Genomic DNA, 20,690 nt, shown 5'->3' on the forward strand with positions numbered 1-20,690 from the left:
ATAGGAAATGGAGATTACTTACTAGACAAATATGTATTGATACAAATTATTGATATTTTTGCTGAAAATCACCAGGAAAATTGCATTTCCTTTGAGTTTCTGTGTTTTCCCTGTTGTCATCTCATCTTTCTTCCAGTGCTGATTTGTCCGTAGTTGCAGTGCAGTGCATTCAGGCATAACACAGAATATAGCACTGTTGTCTCATTTAGTGTGGAGCAGTGGTTTGTGATATGGTTGGTGGTCACATATTTTTCTGTTTCTGCAGCACTAGCAAAGCTCACCTTGCCCCCTTCTGCCACATATATGTGCATATATACCCACTCATGAATGCATGCATGCACACTAACAAGGAGTTTCCCCATCAGTGCTGCCTATGGAGAAACCTGGTACAGGGATTGCCAATTTCACCAGGCTTCTCCCAGGAAAATCCTTGTCTATCAGGGTGTGTTTGTGTGTGTCTATCAGGCTCTGTGCATACTCCCCTCTTCTCAGAGCTTATTGCTTTTTCTATTTGGCACAGAGGCAGCTGGAAGGGTCTTGTGCCACTCACTTTGTCTCCCATCAGTGGCATCCCTGCACTTACTGGGAGTGAGAGGGTTATGGTGGCGGGGAGGTTGGCAGCTGGATCATCAGATTGGTTCTGCTGCTGGACCTATGCAACTCCCCTTCCTGGTAAGTTCAGAAATGATGATATTGAGAGACCAGGTGCATAGCACCACTCTCTCCACCAGATGCCTCCAACTTGGGAACACCATTGTGTTCTTTGCCTTCGTTCCTTCCAGTGAAAGAAACTATAACTGGTGGTTTGGATGGTGAGATAACCCTGGAGATAGTGGTGTAGCAGCTGACTTCTCCCCATTGGTGTTAGGCAGAGAAAGCAGTAAGCAGGCAAAGTGGAAAAGAAGGGAGGTTACTATGATCATGGCCCCCTTATTGCCCTTCTCTTGTGTGTTGCACCTTACATGGGAACTAGAGAACATACAATAGAAGTGAAAATCTCTTCCCCACCAGCTTTTTTGGTTTTTCATCTAGAATAGGCTTCCTCAACCTCAGCCCTCCAGATGTTTTTTGGCCTACAACTCCCATGATCCCTAGCTAGCAGGACCAGTGGTCAGGGGTGCTGGAAATTGTAGTCTCAAAACATCTGGAGGGCCGAGGTTGACAAAACCTGATCTAGAAGCAACTCTATCCACTGACCCCCAAAAGCATGTAGGCTACACCATGCTAGAGCAGCAAACAGAAGTGCAGCCCTCCCTATGGAACAGCCAGACAGAAGACCTCTGCTGTTTCTGCCCAGCTGTGTCAAATGATCTTGCTCTTAGTGCTACTTGTGGTTTATCAGGTTTGCAGGTTGGCCACCCATGCACTATAAGGCTGGGTTCTCTTTCTCCATCTCATAATATGAAAAAAACAGGAATTGACAAATTATCAGAACAGACATATTGTTTCTTTTTAAAAGATATTAAACATTTTTTATTTGATTTTTTTAAAAAATTAAAGACTCATTCATTGAGTGCCATTAAACATAAGTGTTGAGAAGAAAGGGGAATACACAATACAAGGGGAAATTAATATCCCAGAAATAAGTGTTTATAGCAGTTAAGTAATTTGCTGGATCTCCTGCTACAAGGCCAGTAATTAAGATGGATACTCACATGAAGTGATGGTAGCATGATAGACCTATTCACTAGACTACTCGTCACATGAATTTTATCATGAAGTGATTACAAAAATCACTTGTGACTGTGACTGTCTGACTTTATGTGCCTCTGTTGTACTGTTTTGTCCCACAGATGCTACTTAATGCTTTTAATCTAACGTTTTCATACTATTTTTTGTGATCACTATTTTACTTCTATTTTCATTGGCTAGCAGTTCATTCGTTTTCACAGAGAACAAAGGTTTCTTTCTTGCAATTACACTAGGAGATACAGTAAAATATGTTCAGAGATTTTCTGTTAGTTGGTATGACTAATCATGTGAAGTCTCAAAGAGTCGTGCTGATTGGTACACAACCATTTCTACCTGTAAAATTGTTTATCATTGGTATTCCCATGTGCCTTAAAGCATAAGAACTAAACAGTGCTCTCCCTACTTCCAAAATTGTGTTAGGATGAGGTTAGCAAAGGTGCAGCCACACACACTAATTTAGTGTAAATCCAAACATAGTGAGGGTTCAGTACTAGGGACATTCAGTCTACCCTTGGCTTGTCTTGCCTAGAAGGGAAGGCATCTCATGTCTCAGGAGCCTATTTCTCCCTAGAACTTTGTGCCCACCTCTCATCTGCTTTACAGCTACTGAGAAACATATCTACAGTTGGGAACTGTAGAGATAAGTTATAATATTTGATCAACAAGGAGCCAAGACTCAAAGTCTTCTCTCTTCCAAGAGGTCTGGACCTGAAGATTTAGCAACTTCCTGTGCATTGAAGAATAATGTACATACATTTTTCAATGTACTTCTCTCTTCTTTCTTTCTTTCTTTCTTTTTTCTGTGTTTATTTATTTATTTGCCTTTCTCTGCTCCCGCTATCCATTTTTCTTCATATCGCTAGAAGCCACTTCAAGCAATTTCATCTTTTGTTATTTCTAAACCTAAATACAAGGTAAGGTTTAAACATGGTGAATTAAACTGACTCACTAGTTTATTATTGTTTATCATTATGTATGTAAACCACTTGATCATCAGAAACCTATAGTTGGCATTGCTAGATATTAACTATTTTATCCCATGTTTGGGGGGGGTGTCTTCACCTTTTCTCTTTAGACACTATATTTAACTGATCATCCTTATATAACAGATGGTTAATTAAACATTTTATAACATACTTTCTATGTCATCTAAAGTTACATATACTAGCCAGTTTAATGTAGCAAATAATAACAAAATACTCTTCAAGGGAAAACTGTGTAAGGAACATTTCAATAGTCCCCAGGTGCTGACAAAGCTGACAACCAGCTCTTGTCAACAAAAGTCAAACGTTCAACACTTTGGAGCCAGTCTTGGTCCAGTATCAGGAAAGTATTGCATTCAGAGGCAGCTGCTAGATGTGAAAATGTGGCCAAATAAGGGATGCAGAATCTGCATGCAAAAACTTGCTTCTGTACACTAGTCTCCTTTGCCAGGTTAACTTTTGAAGTGGCTCACAACATGAAAAGAATAATCAACAATAAAATAAAGTAACTAAACTGAAAGAGCATAAAACAACATTGTGAAATAAAAAACCCCACAGATTTAAAACAGCCAGGTCACTAACAATAATTTAAAAATGAAAAGTAGAACAATATCCATACAAGTGGATGCACATCTGGCTTGTTCCATATCTTAGTGGATAGATTAATATACATATTTTGTCATGCCACCCAATTTTTGAGCAGTGTGAAGTTCCAGGGATTCCAGGTGCTTACCCTGGGTCTGTATTTCCTTTGGAATGCGATATAGTGGAGACTGTGGAGTCTTTATGATATAAGGTTTATTTACACATATATACAACCTGAGTCAACAATGAAGGGGTTCACAGCATTAACACCCCAAAAGGGCCTTGCTTCTTTCATAGCCACAGCCTTGGATTCCAGCAGAAATCATGCATGGCTCTGTCTTTCTGGCTTCCCAGCTTGCTTCCAGCTTCTGGCTCACATAACACAAACTCTTAACTCTGGCCTTTGTCTTTCTAACTACCAGGCAGTTGAGGGAGGAGGGCCCACCCATTTTCTGTCTGGCACAGAACCACTTCCTTTGTTACCTTAATGAACCATACATAGGCCATTACCTCACCAGGAACCTCAGATCTTGTGCAAGCATAGCATATACTCTGCTAGCTCAACTTGAAATAATATTTCTATTTGGACTCTGGAGATGTGTAAACGTATCAGACTAATTGCCTGCTTCCTGTGAGAGGACTTCTCATGGGCATCTGGTTATTGACTGTGACAACAGAGTGTTGTAGTAGGTGGGCCTTTGGCCTGATCCAGCAGAGGAGTTCTTATGTTCTTACCTCTTGCACCTTTCACACTACCACTCCAAAAACAGCAGCCATGGGACAGAGGTTGGAGCCTTTCCCCCTGTGTTGTTGCCCTTGACAGAGTCGCTGTTAGGCAGGAGCGGAAAACTTGCTTTGAAAGGACAATTCACAACAAGGGATCAGCACAGTGGGAAAGGGGTAAACCTCCCTTCTCCCATGGCTCTGAACCAAATGCCACCCACAACGTCTGCAGCTGCTTTTATCAGAAAAATGAAGAGGGGAAAGGATGTCTGGTCTGGAGATGCGTTTGCACTTTTGCAACATTGCGTCTAGTTTGTTCTTTGCATTTTAATAGTGATGCTCTATAGAATATTCAGCAAATCTTCAGAAAGCTATTCACTTTTCTTTATACAAAGCTAAAACACAACATTTTGAGAGTCAAATCCTGTTAAGTTGGCTTTTTTTATTTTTACATGGTGATGGCCAACGTTAGTCATGCTCAGAACTGACTTCTGTAGTAACTTAGCAGTTCAAAAGCACATCAAAGTGCAAGTAGATAAATAGGTACCGCTCCGGCAGGAACGTAAACAGCGTTTCCATGTGCTGCTCTGGTTCTCCAGAAGCGGCTTAGTCATGCTGGCCACATGACCCGGAAGCTGTACGCCGGCTCCCTCGGCCAATAAAGCGAGATGAGCGCCGCAACCCCAGAATCGGTCACGACTGGACCTAATGGTCAGGGGTCCCTTTACTTATACCTAAATTCATTAAGTTTAGTAGGTCTCCTAGTTGGATATCACCATGAGAAATGACTTTATTTTCCAAAACAACGTTGCTCTACATCCTGATGTTCAAGCATATGGTAAATTTGTATATACATATTTGTAAGGAAATAACTTAAAAAGTTATAACATTTTAATCCTGCTCTTCTTCCAAAGAGTTCCCATATTCCATGAGAACTATTTTCCACTTTCTTTGAAAATCAAAAGGTTAGGTTAGGATGAAATGGTGATTGCCCCAGTGATACCCAGTAGTTTTGTAGTGGTGTAGAGATAGGAATCCAACTTTCCATTATCAAAGCCCAATATGCTAACTGCTACACTGCTGGCTCTCCTTTAATGTTATGGGGTGAGTGTGAGTGGGTGCAAAAAAGTTACTCATAGTGCTCAAAGTGGAAAGGAAAAAGGCAATGGATGGTTTCAGATCACATTAGCTTCAATTACATCAGTTACAAAGACGTAGGATAGATTGAGGCCTGCCTCAACACAAGTAAAATGACAACAAATGGAACCTGATTAAGCTTGCCATGGCATGACCTTTTCAACTTGCAGTAATATGGAGGCAGGTGGTACTAATAGCACTATAAGAGGCCCCATCTGTATTGGCAGTCTGCTGGCTTTTGAATACATACTTGTTTACACAGGTATCCCCCTGATTTCCTGTCCTTGGTGTCCTATCTTTTAATTGCTGTATGTACTGTTTTATGGTATATTTTAACTATAGATCTAGTTTAATGGCTTTATGTGTTTTTATTTTTTGTAAACCACTTAGAAACCTATTCTGCCATGAAGCAATATATAGATTAATAAATAATCCTACCCCATCACTTTGATCACCAGCTCGTCCTACAATTTCAACACTTGCTGAAAACCCATTTATTTTCTGAGGCCTTTCTTGGTGACTAATACTAGCTGACTTCTTTTAATACTAGCTGCTTTCTTTCTGTTAACCTAGTGGCTGCTATTTTACTCCGAATTGTAACTGTATTGTAGTTGTGCTCCCCCCCTTTTTTTTCTTTTTTTGGATACCACCTTGTTATTGTGTAACAAGGTACGTAACATGCTGAAATTGGAAGCAGCCATGGGTGACATCAAATAACCTGATTCCCAGAAAAAAGATAGGCCAGCAAATGCCACATTGTGAACCACAAGTACCTGTGCTACTTCATAGATGTGTCTATGTTGCATCCATTTCTCTTCTTTTAGATTAATGCATTTGTTCCTGTTTAAACATTTCCCTAGGTGCCAAATAGCAAATGGGTTTTTTTTTTAATGATACAGTTCTGTTTCAATAACACCTTAATCTGTTGAAGATATAAATTCAAATATTTGCTTAGATTGAGTTCAATTTGTTAAACAGCAGTATGGTGTTAGGAATCTAGGTTGTTAAACCCTTTTACCCAATTCAGTTGCACACAGCAGCTGACCTCTTTCTGCCCCTCTTGCAATGAGCAGACCACACAAAGTTACGTAAGTTAAAAATGTTTTACTTACAAATTTAATGTCTCAATCCCCCACTGTTCCATGCAGCAGCAAGGATAATACAGGCAAAATATAGAATATAATTACAAACATGTGCTGTAAACTCAGAAGCAAGCTTACAGACATCCTCCTTAGTTGGTTACATGATACAGCAAGAGAGATGGATGGAAGGAAGGAAGGAAGGAAGGAAGGAAGGAAGGAAGATGAAATAAGCTTCACTTCCTCTCCAGAGGAGAGGGGGCATGACCTAACTGAGCATAGGAATCAACTCCGGTCTTAATCCCTTCATGCACTAACTAGCACTGTGCTTGCTAGTTATGTTTGACTGCAATCTCTCACAGGAACATCAGTTCCATCTATCAATTGGTCATGTGTCTGGGGCTGATGGAAGTTGGAGTTCAAAATCATCTGAAGGGCAATGGGTTCCCAATCCCCAGTTTCAAGTTTGCTTTCATGGCCATGCAGTCCCCTAGAGTCCCATTGCAATATCCCTATTTGAGTGTTCATACTGCACATGGTAGTAATCAAATGAGGGGGAGAGCAGAACACTGTTCACTATCCCCACCCCTGCTGTCACATCCTTAAGTGTCCCTGCCACTCTCTGTGTGTGTGTGTGTGTGTGTGTGTGTGTGAGTCTGACATAAGAGGAAAGAGTGTAGTTCAGTGGTAGAGAATCTGCTTTGCATGCAGAAGGTTCCAGGTTCAAACCAGTCACATCTAGAATGGCCCCTGCCTGTAACCCTTGCAAATCACTGCCAATCAGTGCAGATAATACTGACCTAGAAGTACCAATAGTCTGGCTCAGTGTAAGGCAGCTTGTTCTGTTCCTTGGGTGGGGACAGTGAGTGCAGTGCAATGCAGTGCAGTGAGTGTCTCATGAGGTCTGTGAATACCAGAATAGGGCTCCTGTAATCTGACTCAATGGTGCTGCATCAAGGTGAAAGCAAATGACTTACACAATATCACATGACTTTTGAGAATGCCCAAACATGAAGATACGCCATTATCATTCTCATTATTATTAATAATACCCTGCCCATCTGGCTTGGCCTCCCCAGCCACTCTGGGCAGCTTCCAACAGGATTTTTAAAAACTCAAGGTTCAAACATTAAAAACTTCCCTAAACAGGGTTGCCTTCATATGTCTTCTAAAAGTTGGATAGTTGTTTATTTCCTTGACATCTGGTGGGATGGCCTTCCACAGGGCGGGCGCCACTACCAAGAAGGCCCTCTCCCTGGTTCCCTATAACCTCACTTCTCTCAGTGAGGAAACTGCCAGATGGCCCTTGGTGCTGGACCTCAGTGTCCAGGCTGAACAATGGGTGTGGAGATGCTCCTTCAGGTATACTGGGCCAAGGCCATTTAGGGCTTTAAAGGTCAGCACCAACACTTTGAATAGTGCTTGGAAACGTACTGGGAGCCAATGTAGGTCTTTCAGGACAAGTGTTCTATGGTCTCGGCAGCCACTCCCAGTCACCAGTCTAGCTGCTGCATTCTGGATTAATTGCAGTTTCTGGATCCACCTTCAAAGGTAGCCCCATGTAGAGCGCATTGCAGTAGTCCAAGCGGGAGACTACTGCACCACTCTGGCGAGACATTCTGTGGATAGGTAGGGTTTCAGCCTGTGTACCAGATGGAGCTGGTAGACAGCTGTCCTGGACACATATGCTATGAGGAAACAAATAAATTATTTGTATGCCACCCCATATCTGTAGATCTCAGGGCAGTTCACAACATAAAATTAGAGCAAAAGCTGTATACATACTTGGAAAATGTGAAACTGGTTTTGCATGATAACACAATTTATAGCACACACAGTCTTACGTCTTAAACAAGATGTGGTTTTCATTTGGCCTATTTATTTTTACCTGTCACAGAGAGAGGACAGACTAATGCTAAGAGACCTGAAAATATGGGTAGAACAATTGGAAAGAGACTTGACAAGAGCACAAATGGTGGAAGCAAGCTTGCAGGAGAAGTACCAGGTAAGAATGGGGAGAGTTTTTTGTTGCAAAATTAAACATTTGATTTTAAAAAATAGTGATTCCTTGAAGCAAGTGTTATGCGTGTGGTTAGCTTACGCTAGCCAAACTTTCACAATGCTCCCTTGATCTGAGTTTGTTGGGGGGAGAAGAGGGCATTTCAGACTTAGTTAAAAATGAAGAGAGCCTTTCATATGGCAGGTGGACAGACACACATACTCAAGTTTACATGTGATCTAATCCCACCACATATGTGACCAAAACTCCAAGATTAGTTTCAGATTTAGCCAGCATAGTGCAAAAGCACACTTCAAATATATAATCAAGGAACTGTGAAGAACTGGAGGCCTCCAAATGTACTATAGCACCCTCAATGTAGAACGAGCTCTCAACACTGTCTCTGCAGGCTTGGTTTCAGGTTTGAGGTGCTGCTTGGCAGAGAGCCCTGTAGTGGATCTCTTCTTCTGTTTATAGACGCTGCTGGGCTTGGTACTTGAAGGCAGTAACAGTGCTTCAAGCAGGCAGTCAGCTGAGCCAAAGTCCTATCATCATCATCATCATTATTACTATCTGATTACAAAACTGATTTAAAACTAAAGCAGAACAAAAGCTAAAAATGTTCATATACATAAAAGGCAGCATAATACATCCCACCCACTAAAGGAGGGCACAGTATCTAAAACTTTCCAAGTTAAAGCCTGGCTGAAAGTAAATGCTTTTGTCTAGCACAATAGGTCCAAACCAGCACTTTAAATTTAGCCCAGAAGCTAGTTTCTGCTTAGAGCTTTCAGACTGGGAAAAGTGATCAATGTGGCCCCCAGAATGCTGGTATCATAACAGATGCACAAGGGTGCTGGGTGGTGGTGGTGCTGTCCACGTACCCCTGCTTCCTCCAGATAACTCAAATAGCTTTCCAGAGGCAGTAGGAATGACAGAGACGATTTGATTAGCAGCAGATGCTGTTACAAATGCATGGTTTGTCCAGAATTACAGATCACAGATTTGTAGATTTGGAAGGGACCATGAGGGTCATCTAGTCCACCCCCTACTTGCAGGGATCTTTCACCCAACGTGGGGCTCAAGCCCGTGACCCTGAGATTAAGAGGCTCATGCTCTACTGACTGAGCTATCCCTCATCTCATTAATTTCTTGCTTGTTCTGCTTCCCATCCTATATGGGTCAGAAGAATATTGGGTCCTTGCCATGTCTTATGTCTGCTTTTCTATTTTGGCTTGGGAGGAACTTATTTTGCTCTTTTGCCAATATTTCTTTTGTCCTTGCTCTCTTGTTTCCCTTGCAGTCCTTTAAACATTTCAGAGTACAGTATGAAATAAAGAGGAAACAGATTGAATCTGCAATACAGTCTCTAAGGAAAGACGGCAAACTGTCTCTTGATCAAGCTCTGGTGAAGCAAGCATGGGACAGAGTTACTTCCCGGGTAAGTTTTCAAAAAATATTGTTGCATACATCCCAGTCTCTTAGCAGTGAGATACTCCAGGGGTACCACCACTTACACTGGGTTTGCTTTCTTAGAATGAAGGTAAATGGAGGCTGTGGTCTCTTTAGGATATATAGTTTTATTTGCACACCTATACAATCTGAGCATAGAATGAAGAGGCTCACAGCATCAACACTCCACAAGTCTTGCCTCCCAATAAGGTTCCCAAGCCATAGCACTGGGTTTAGCACAGAGCAAGACAAGTCTCTGTGTCCCAAGCTTCTAGCATGAGCCAAAATTCTCTCTCATGCATAGTCTTCCTTGGCCTGATGTTCCCCATCCTAGGTTGAGTGGCAATCAACCAGGTAAGCGGGGCAGGTGGGAATTCCTACCCCTTACTGGACAGCACCACCATTTAGTGAAAATCTCACCTGAATAAGAGATATTCTCTCTCTCTCTCTCTCTCTCTCTCTCTCTCTCTCTCTCTTACTTACACACACACACCAGTATTTTCCTCCCTTCTGTGGCCCTAAAATCTACTCTGTGTTCCCCACAGGTAGCTACTAGGCAGCTATGCAACTGTACTGTTTAGAAGACATAGCAATGTTCATGTCCATTCCTCACTGCTTCTTCTAGTTATACAGCCCATACACAAAAAGGCACAGTCACTGGCCATATTCCATAGTGTTGCATTCTAGGATCCTACCTTCCTAGTAGGCTGATTGACTTCCTCCTGGGGCCTGATTGGGCTGCTCCTGCAGGCCAATCAGATTGTTGCATTCTAGGATCCTACCAACCTATTGTTCTAGGATCCAAGTTTAGTACATAACAGGTATAGAAGTTTTCGTGCAGAAGGAAAGATGGTACATTTCAGGAACTGGAAATGCTGATAGGAGCAGAGTGGTGTGTATCATGGTATAGGTACTTCAAGTTTCTTACTAGATTGCTTTATATATATTTTTCCTGAAATTTTTGTTATTGTATGGCAACACTAGCCACTTGTCTGAAATCTCATTTTAATGCAACTGTCAGCTTATCCATAAAGAATTTTTTTATATACTTACACCTCTGCTTGTTGTGGAGGAGCCAAACCATATGGTTAGCATTGTGTTCACAACATCATTATTTATCAATATTTTCATGTGTATCTGGGTTTTTTGTATCAAATACGTTACATCCCCCCACATCCCTAAATAATACCCCCAGACTATACACACTGATGCTACTAACAGTCTTAATGTTTGTATTTTCCAGATATTTGAATGGCACCTGCACCTTGATAAATCTCTCCCTGCTCCTCTGGGTACTATTGGAGCCTGGCTTCACCGTGCAGAGGCTTCTCTTACGGAGGAAATCATCAGTCAACAAGCTCATGAGGAAACAGCAAACATCATAAACAGAAAGCTTGGACAGCAAAAGGTTTGTAGTGTGATTTTTCATAACGGTTATATTAAAGCTATCACATTTTGCTAAAACACAGTGTAGGATGATATTTTGATAACATGAGCAGCGTTAGGTTCTTTTGTCAAAAACTAAGTAAAAAGAAGGAGGCTGAAATAGATTGGTATTCTTCACGATAAGAGAAAAAAGATCCTTCTTTTAAAAAAGAAGGGTGTGCATTTCCTTTACTGTTTTCAGCTTTTGCTATCATGTTTTCTGAATGGAGGCCCAAATATGTTATGCTAGTTTTGCTACATTCTTTGAAATAAAAAGAGAATCCTGAATGAAACATTGCTTTCATGAGCGATATGTTAGCAGCCTAGGCATAGCTGTCAAGTGCCCCTTATTTGAAGGGACAGTCCCTTATTCCAGCGCCATGTCCCGCTGCTGTCCCTTATTGATGGATGTCCCTTAAATGATGTCCCTTAAATTTCAAAGGAAGCAGCTCCTCTCCCTCCCTCCCTGCTGGCCAGGGAGGAGGGAGGCTCCAACTGTGTTGTTTGGCTGTGTTGCTCACCCAATAAGAAGTCTAAGAACGACTGGGGAGTGGAGCTTGCATGCCTTGTGTGTGGCTAGTTAATGCAAGCTGAGGGGTTTTTTGAATGTTGGACGCCATTTTGTTGTACGTGCTGCTGCCAAATTTGCAGTGCAAAGCCAGGCCGGGGAGCCATCTTAAGTTGAGGCTGCATAGGCCTTGTGGTGCATGTGATTCAGATTCTATTCAGTTGAACCTCTGGTTACAAAGTTGGTTGGACAGTGTTCTCGAGGCTACCAGCATGAGTTTGACCAGACTGCAGGAGGACAAAAAGACTGGAGTGCCTGGAACAGGTGAGGCTGCAGGTCCCTTATTTTGGCTGCTGGTCCCTTATTTTCAAGGCTGCTGGTCCCTTATTTTCAAATCTGTAAGTTGACATCTATGAGCCTAGGTTAAATGAACACTTGGCCAGCTTTCTCAGTTCCCTCTAACTTCATCCATTCGCTTGCTTTGTTTATATCCCTATTAATAAATGTATATCTTAAGTACTTAAGCACAAAACTAAGGAACACAAGCATAAGTGGGCAAAAAAAAAAAAGGGCAATTTCAAGGAAGAATAAGTTTCCAAAGGTTTTGGAAACCACCTGCCAACCAAGTGGTAGTTTCTTAACTTTATTCTGCCTTTTTGGTAGAGGGGAGGGGCTTGACAGTGGAGCTTTAACCACTGTCATTTCACCCCAGAATGGTCAAGAGCATTTAAGAAGAAAGGGCAGCGGCTGGAATATGGCTTCTGTCAGAGCAGAGATCTTTCCTGACCTTGATGAAAAAGCCAAAGTGCAGAATGGGGCACCAGTCAAAACAGAAAGGGAGGCCTGCAGAGTCTCAGAAGCAAACTGCATATTTTGCAGGGCTATGGCAGGCTCCAGGGGCAGGGAATATTCAGTGAAAAATGCCTCCTCCCCTGTTCTGCCACTGGGATTCCTTTGCTGGATCTGTTGACAGAAGAATCCCTTCCATTTGTGGGAGGTGAAGGCTGGTTCCATTCAACCCGATGAAATATGTTTTAATTTAAAAAAGCGCACCCCATTTTCTCTTTGGTATTGAAACAATATTATTGATATTAAATAAATGCCATTATTTACTCCTATGCAATTTTAAGCGGGCTTTCTACAAAGGTCTTCTAATTGTTTGATTTAATGATTTATTTTCTTATTCGTTTTGTTATTAAAATGTGCAGCATCTCTTTGCAAAGTTGTAAGAAAAATTTCTTCTTTGTTATGACATAAGGCAATATTTAGTTAATTGGTTTTCTCATGCTGAATTGCGATGGGAAGATCTGAAATGGGGAATTTAGACATGGGATTAAATGTGTCCTTCTTAAAATCAGATTAATTTGGGGCATCTGGTGGATGCCCTCTAAATCAATCTAGCTTAATAGGTCCCATTCCAAATTAGAGATTGGAGGATGTCTGCCCAATGCTTTTAATAGACTACTTTAACTGTACTAATGTGACTAACAATGAAATCCTATACGTGTCTACTCAGAAGAATGCCCAGTTGAGTTCAGTGGGACTTGGCGGATTCCTTCCTTAAATTTATTTAAATGTACATCATTGCATGTGTTAGGAGGCTATCAGCATAGGGCTTAATGAAGCCTGCATGGCTGTGACCATGAGCAGCTTGTAGATAGGAGCATCTGGGAAGGAGAGGAATGACTTGGCCCTATATAGGAAATATCCAGAGCCCTCCAGTTGCAAATAATGACTGGTACTTTGCATGTATGCTGCCCGCATGCAGTTTAGGGCAAGCCAGAAGGGAATGTATAATTCTCAAATTATTTTTAATGCTCCTGATTGCAAGCTTTACCTCATAGAATCATAGAGTTGGCAGGGACCCTGAGGATCATCTAGTCCAACCCCCGGCAATGCAGGAATATGCAGCTGTCCCTTAGGGGGATCAAACCTGCAACCTTGGCATTGTCAGCACTAACCAACTGAGCTATCCACCTCCTCAAAGTGTTTCATTTAAATTTCATAACTTTCAGTTGATGGATCATGTTTTTAAAGAAATGTTTTACAATTATAAATACTTCCCAAAATTATTATCTCTGCAACTTTATAGTGTTTAGAATGCTTCTCTATCAACAGCTGTAGCTCCTTGAAAATGTCATTCAGGCACTTGTAATGCATTACATTTTGTTGTTTTTGTTGTCTTCAAATGTTGCATGTTTCAAGAATTGCTCTCTACCTAGGGATGTACGACCATGCCTCAGTCCTTTTCAATATTCATTTGCACATTCATCTGGCATTTTTTGTTCTGCTGCAATTGTTTTTATGTTCCACAAGCCAATGTTCAGTTTCATCGTCACCTCATGTCAGTTTGCCTAGCGCGCAACAGACGCTCAGGGTTGGATTCACCTAATGAGTACCGTCAGCAAGCTCCTTTCACCCATCTCTTCCACTATGTCACTGACATCCCTGAAATTGGCCCACAGGGAGTCGGAGAAGCCCCAGAACAGGGGGAGGAGAGGGGGGATCATTCTACCTGACAAGCTGCACTGCTTGTGCTGATGGGACATTCACCATAGTGTGACATTGAAATCCATCCTGATATCTCAATTCCAGGCCCGTACTTATTCAATAAAATAAAATAAGACAATAGGATAAGATAATATAAAATTAATTTGTGTTTTGTCTGCATCTAAGTCTTACTAAGGGACGTGGGTGGCGCTGTGGTCTAAACCACTGAGCCTAGGGCTTGCCGATTGGAAGCTCCTGTTGCTCGGTCCCAGCTCCTGCCAACCTTGCAGTTAGAAAGTCAAAGTGCAAGGAGATAAATAGGTACCACTCCAGCGGGAAGGTAAACGGCGTGTCTGTGTGCTGCTCTGGTTTCGCCAGAAGCCACATAGTCATGCTGGCCACATGACCTGGAAAAACTGTTTGCGGACAAACGTCAGCTCCCTTGGCCAGTAAAGTGAGATGAGCGCCGCAACCCCAGAGTCGTTTGTGACTGGGCTTAACTGTCAGGAGTCCCTTACCTTTTTTTTAAAGTTTTACTAGTTACTTGGGCAGTACTACTGCCCTTATACTGATTTAGGCTCTAGTTTTTTGGATTAGGTTTGCATTTAATTTGCAGCTGTGTTCTGTTTCTTGTTCCTGTCTTTATTAGTACTTTGTTGTGTATTTGTTGCCATGGGTGTGAGAGAGCTAATCATGAGTACACTGTACACAGCACAGCGCATTGTACAGTTGTACAAGTACAGTGGTACCTCAGGTTACAGATGCTTCAGGTTACAGACTCCACTAACCCAGAAATAGTACCTCGGGTTAAGAACTTTGCTTCAGGATGAGAACAGAAATCGTGCGGCGGTGGCGTGGCCGCAGTGGGAGGCCCATTAGCTAAAGTGGTATCTCAGGTTAAGAACAGTTTCAGGTTAAGAACGGACCTCCAGAACAAATTAAATTTTTAACCCGAGGTACCACTGTAGCTGTGTTAGATGTTTATACACAGTGAGTATGTAAACTAAAAAGCATCTATGAAGCATCAGTTCAGTAGCCATTGTGCCACAATAGGCAGACGTGGCAGAGCTGTTGGCAGTAGCAGCAGCACCTGTCAGGTGGTTGTGGGCAGCAGCCCATTCTGATTCCTTACTGTTGTAAATCTACTTGGATGCTTTGTTGTCTTTCAAGTTAAGGGCTGTGAAAAGCAGTATTTTGAAGTAATTTTGTCACAAGAATGACAAGTGAAAAAATTGAAGTTGGCTTACTTATTTACCTATATCAACCTTATGCTAGTCAGTTTACATAAGGGCTATGCATCACTAAATCCTCCACACTCAGGCAGCCCAAGGACAGATACATGTAGCATCTTTTCATTCTGGATATTTCTTAAGTGATGATTACTAGTAATTCATTTTAATATGTAATCTCCCTTAAACCTTTGAAGTACTGTTGCTTAGATACTACAGAGAAGAGTTATTATTAGGCTTATACTGAATTGTATTTATCAGCATGGGTTAGCGGCTTCCCATGCTTCTAACACAGACAATACTTATTGATCAGTCTTATTTCATGTGCCAAAGTTCACTGTGCATTGAATACATAACATACTTGATGGATCTAAATCTGTAGGTTTTAAGAGGAGAAAGAATTTGTTCAGGTGCTTTGAGTAGTGCAGTAAATGTGCAGTGTTGGGATAGAGGTGGAAAATTATAGACATGAAATGTTAACAGCTGCCAACTGTTGATTTTTATCTCAACAAATGATAGATTGGTAGATAGATACCTTATGCAACATGTTCCCTTCAAGCTGTAAGTGCTTTAGGCAGTGCCTCTATTGCCTGTTTTCAAATGTGCCAGAATTATTAGGCACAGCTTTGGCTCAGTATCTCACAAGGCACTTTCCTTCTGTAGAAGCTTTTGCTGCTGTAAATGCTTTACCTCGCATATAAATGTAGCAGCGTGATCAAGTGCTCTCATACACTGAGTCATCAGTGCAGATTTCAAAAATTGTACTTATTAAAATTGCCTACGGTGAACCTTTTTTCGCCTTCTCTTTCCCTTTAAAAAATACCCAATTTAGGATGTGCTTAAAAATGTAGATGGTTACAAAAAGACATTCCAGGAGATCCACAGAGCTCGATTTGTCAATGGAGTCCCTGTTCCACCAGAACAGCTAGATGATATGGCAGAGAGGTAAGTCATATTTCATTCTTAAATGCTGCAATGATAAAATGATCTGTTTGATTTACAATATTTTCAGTTAAAGTCAGTGCCTCTTAGGCTTCCAGTGGGCTTTTACTGTCTATGGAAACAACAAGTTGTTGTTGTAAACATCTTGCAAAGCCTTTTCTGGCTATTACTGATAAAAGCTTAAATTTAAATAAGCTGTGGCTTTTGATATCTCTCTCTCTCTCTCTATATATATATATATATAGTGGTTGTTTGTTGTCAGTGAACGTTAGGAAATATGTTATGTAACAACACCTTGAACATATTTATGGGAGAAGTAGGAAAAGGATCACTTGACAATGAAAAGCATTTAGACTTCAGTCTTAAATATATTTACTAAAAAGCAAGCTCTGTTGAATTAAATGAAATGTACTTTGATGTAAGCATGTTTAGTGCAGAGCAGTAAGTCACATTTTCTTCACTTAATAAACATAGTCATTAGTTTGCTACTAATTAGCAATATACAAAATAATGACAATGTAAAATTAAATGTGCCTGTAGGCTTTGCATTTGCAGCCTGAAAACATAATTTTCTGCAAATTGACTGTTAACTATAGTGTGATTCATGTCTAGGTTTGAATTTGTTGCCTCTACATCTGAGCTCCATCTGCTGAAAATGGAATTCTTGGAACTGAAATACCGTCTGCTGTCACTCTTGGTCCTTGCAGAATCAAAATTAAAATCATGGATTATCAAATATGGAAGAAGGGAATCTGTTGAACTACTTCTTCAGAACTATATTGTAAGCTTATCTTGATTCATTTTTGAATGCAACTTTGAAACGCAAATGAAATATATAAACCAAGAATGCAAAAATAAATAGATCTTACAGGATGGTATCAAAATGGTACCCCTGCATTGGCGGAGCACATCCTTCAGCAGAATGAGCAGAGAAGCAACCTTTGGCAATTCCTCTTCTCCCATGCAATCCCCATGCCCCTGAAAGCTGCTCTGGGGGCCTACCCAATCCTCCAGAACAGATTTTTGGGAAGCGTTCAGGGAAAATAAAATTGCCTCACTCCCTTTCCTGCTGATGGATAACACCAGCTGGATAACACCCACAGCTGCATGGTCTGTATGATGGCAATCTTTCTTCCTTTTTGGAAAGAAAAAGCTTCCTCCTCCTTCTAGGCTAACATATTTTCCACAGAAAGGAATTACAGAATGAGTGGAGGTGAATCCTCCCACATTGTGATGAGTCAAGGCACACACTGTGCCACATCGCCCATGTTCTTAATATATGCTCTTTTTACTAGGCAACTGTCAATCCTCTGAAAATGAACTGTTCCCTCCTAAGCAGTCACAAAGCATTCATGTTCAGCTTTCTTAGCATTTTACTTAAGAACCTGCAGTTTTGTGTTACACTGCAACTGACTCAGTTACAGAATTTGCATTTTGCCTGCAGAATCTGCCGGGTTCAAACCCTGTCATTGCCAGGTGAACTTGGTAAAGGCTGCTGGCTGAAATCCTGGAAAGCCAGTCAGTAGGTAATACTGAGCTAGATGGACCAATGTTCTGGCCAGTATGAGGCAGGTTTGTATTTTTGATGCACAGAATATATTAATATAATATATTCAATATAATATAATCAATATAATATATTGATATAGTATACCACTATAAAGCTGTTCCACACATAGTGTTGGATCTGGACTAAGTTACTTAGGTTCCATTGAATTCATTGGAACGATCTATTTATGACTTGAGTTCCACTGGTTTCAATGGGAACTAAGTATAACTAATAGAGCAGCCCCAAGTCCCAGTTGACAACCATGGTGGTAGACTAGGGTGGTGTACTGATCACTGCATCCCAAGTCTTCCTAAAGATTGCAAGACCAACAAGTCTCTATGTCTGAGATAGCAGTGGTGGAAATTTTGTTGTTTGGTTCCTTTAAAGAATCTGATCATCATAGCTTCCATTTTTAAAAGACATGGGAAAGCCTTCTATGCCTCAAACTTACGTATATGTGTTAAAAGCAGCTTCTGCTACAATCTTAATTCAAAGCAAAATGGAGAGTGCCCTCAGTCATAGCAGTGGGACTTAACTAATCTTCAACTCATACCAACTGTTCTCATGGCCTCAGTGAACTTTTCTGATTTTAATTAAGACAATAGTCCTAGTTAGCCAATAATCATTTGGATAGTAGATATGCATTTTGAAGTGAAATGGAAAACCAAAGAAGTGAGATAATAGCTCTCTTTTTAAACCTATTTATTAAGCTTGCATAATTTTTTTACATACAATGAATAAGTGTATTTTGTTATTTTATATATTCCAGAATCTGATGAGGTTGCTAATGTCAGTAATCCATTTGCCAAACTGAAACATGTCTATGCTTAAAAAAATGGATAGTGATGGAATCTATACATGCTATACTGACTGCAAATATGTCTGTTGTGACAGAACTCTCCATTATTACCTACATTACTGAATAGAGGAGTGTCCTGTACCACATACAAGAGAAAACTCTGGGTAGATTAGGGAATATCCTCGAGATATGCACAATTTTAAAGAAAAAAACTTCTGGGGATGGAAACTTAAGGGGGGCACCCTAAAATAGTCCAATAATAACATGATGGCACAGTACATTAAAAGACTGGAAGGAGGTGGGGGGAACTGACAGTTGAGTGAGAAGTTGGAATAGAATGGAGTAATTGGAACAGGAGTGTGGAGAAATGTATATGTGGTAGGAAGAACCATCTCATTGTCAGAAAAGGTCACTTCCTGTTTTACAAGAAGCTGTTTTTAAATGACCCCATGAATGGGACAGAGAGCCATCCATAGAAATTAATGAAGAAATAAAATAATTTAATACAGCTCGGATTGGGCCCAATATACCCATACCCCCCACAACTCTTTCAGAATGCTGACCTTCTGTTGGAGCACGAGACTGTTGGGTGGAGCAGTCAGCCAGGTTGGGGTGCAAGGTGCTAGATTGGAGCAGTTACAAGTACTGCAACATCTTGCTGAAAGGTCACACTTGTTTTAATTATCTACTGATTGTTGACGTGGGAGGAGAATGACCTACGTGGAATCTATACACATATAAAAAACGCTGTGAAAATGCTTTATTTTAAGATGTTTTGAAAAACACGTTGAACTTTGCATCTAGTGTCACATTTGTATGTTACACTTTACAACACATTTAAAACGTTTTATTTGCAGCTGTGTAGCTGAGTCCCTAGTCTGTTCTTCAGTGCAACATATCATTTACAGTTGCTAATACGTGAAGTTAATAGGTTGACACTAGAAGAGCTTACTAGTAAGGTCAAGTTGCATTTTGTAGTTGCAGACAGGCCACTCATCTCCCCAGTATTCTCTTTTCTCCATTCATTTCTGTGCAAGCCAAATCCCACTTAACTTTGAAGTAAGATCCATCAAATTCAATAGGACATTTGAATAGATATGGGACAGTATTCAACAAACATTTTTGTGCCAATGCAACGATTAGCACCAGCGCAAGTGGTTAGCCTCCCTCTCCTACTCTCGTCACATCCCCAGATCTGCTCTGCACATTACTACAGACAGTATTGAATTAGTTTATATAAAATATGAAGGGATTTATGTTGCGCAAAATGAAAAGAGAGGAAGGGAAGTCATTGATATATTAAGATTGTTTAAGTGAATATTCTAAAATGTAAAATAGAAATTTAATAAAAAAAATTAAACTCTGAATTAGATGGACCAGTGCTCTGATGCATTATAAAACAGTCATTCATTTAATCTGAATGACATCCCAATCCCTAATTGTGACACCTTTCAATAACTAATAATTTGTGCTCAATGATTATTGAAATCCTCTTTTAATATTTTACAAAGTAATGCACTTTTTGATGATAGTGTAAAGTTTATTAATGTTCAGAAGCATTTCCATATTTCATTTTATAGAGAAAGATGAAATCAGACAAAATTCTTAACATACATGAAAATGTAGGTAATGTTTATTTCCCCATAAATTGTATCAGTATCATTTGCATTCTCTCTCTCTCTCTCTCTCTCTCTCTCTTTTTCTTTTCAGTCTGTTATAGAAAATAACAAATTTTTTGAGCAGTATGAAGTTACTTACCAAATCTTGAAAAAGGCAGCTGAGATGTATGCCAGAGCTAATGGCTCATGTAAGTAACAATATATTTGTTTGGCATTAGATTAAAGTGCTTCTGGATTCCATTTTTGCTGTATGATCAAGCTGAACTGTTGCTAAGCAATTTGGAACATGACAGAATTAGAGTTCAGTGTACAAATTAACAACTAGAAGATCAACTAGATGAAGAAAATTCAAAGCAATATTCTTGGCAATAACACAGTAGGCATTCTCTAGTTTTGCACTGAAGCATATGGAAGCAAGCAATCCCTAAGCAAAACATAGGAGTCCCTTGACAGCATTATAGGTAACAGCTAGTAATTTA

General features: G+C 40.5%; 1 protein-coding gene across 13 annotated transcripts in view; it reads left to right on the forward strand.

Moving 5' to 3' along the window:
• Positions 1-20,690, forward strand: part of SYNE1 (spectrin repeat containing nuclear envelope protein 1) — a 296,053-nt gene that overhangs the window by 59,804 nt on the left and 215,559 nt on the right. For 10 of the 13 annotated variants that reach the window (XM_079971464.1, XM_079971452.1, XM_079971451.1 and 7 more), the window contains 7 exons: positions 2,556-2,606; positions 8,097-8,204; positions 9,502-9,639; positions 10,894-11,058; positions 16,135-16,247; positions 16,857-17,025; positions 20,303-20,399. In XM_079971464.1, coding sequence (XP_079827590.1) covers positions 2,556-2,606; positions 8,097-8,204; positions 9,502-9,639; positions 10,894-11,058; positions 16,135-16,247; positions 16,857-17,025; positions 20,303-20,399 — 841 coding nt within the window. The remainder of the gene's footprint in view (positions 1-2,555; positions 2,607-8,096; positions 8,205-9,501; positions 9,640-10,893; positions 11,059-16,134; positions 16,248-16,856; positions 17,026-20,302; positions 20,400-20,690) is intronic. The other 3 variants (XM_079971460.1, XM_079971463.1, XM_079971455.1) reach the window with 1 other exon arrangement.

This window comes from Podarcis cretensis, assembly GCF_951804945.1.
Source record: "Podarcis cretensis genome assembly, chromosome: 3".
In the NCBI taxonomy this organism is placed as follows: domain Eukaryota; kingdom Metazoa; phylum Chordata; class Lepidosauria; order Squamata; family Lacertidae; genus Podarcis; species Podarcis cretensis.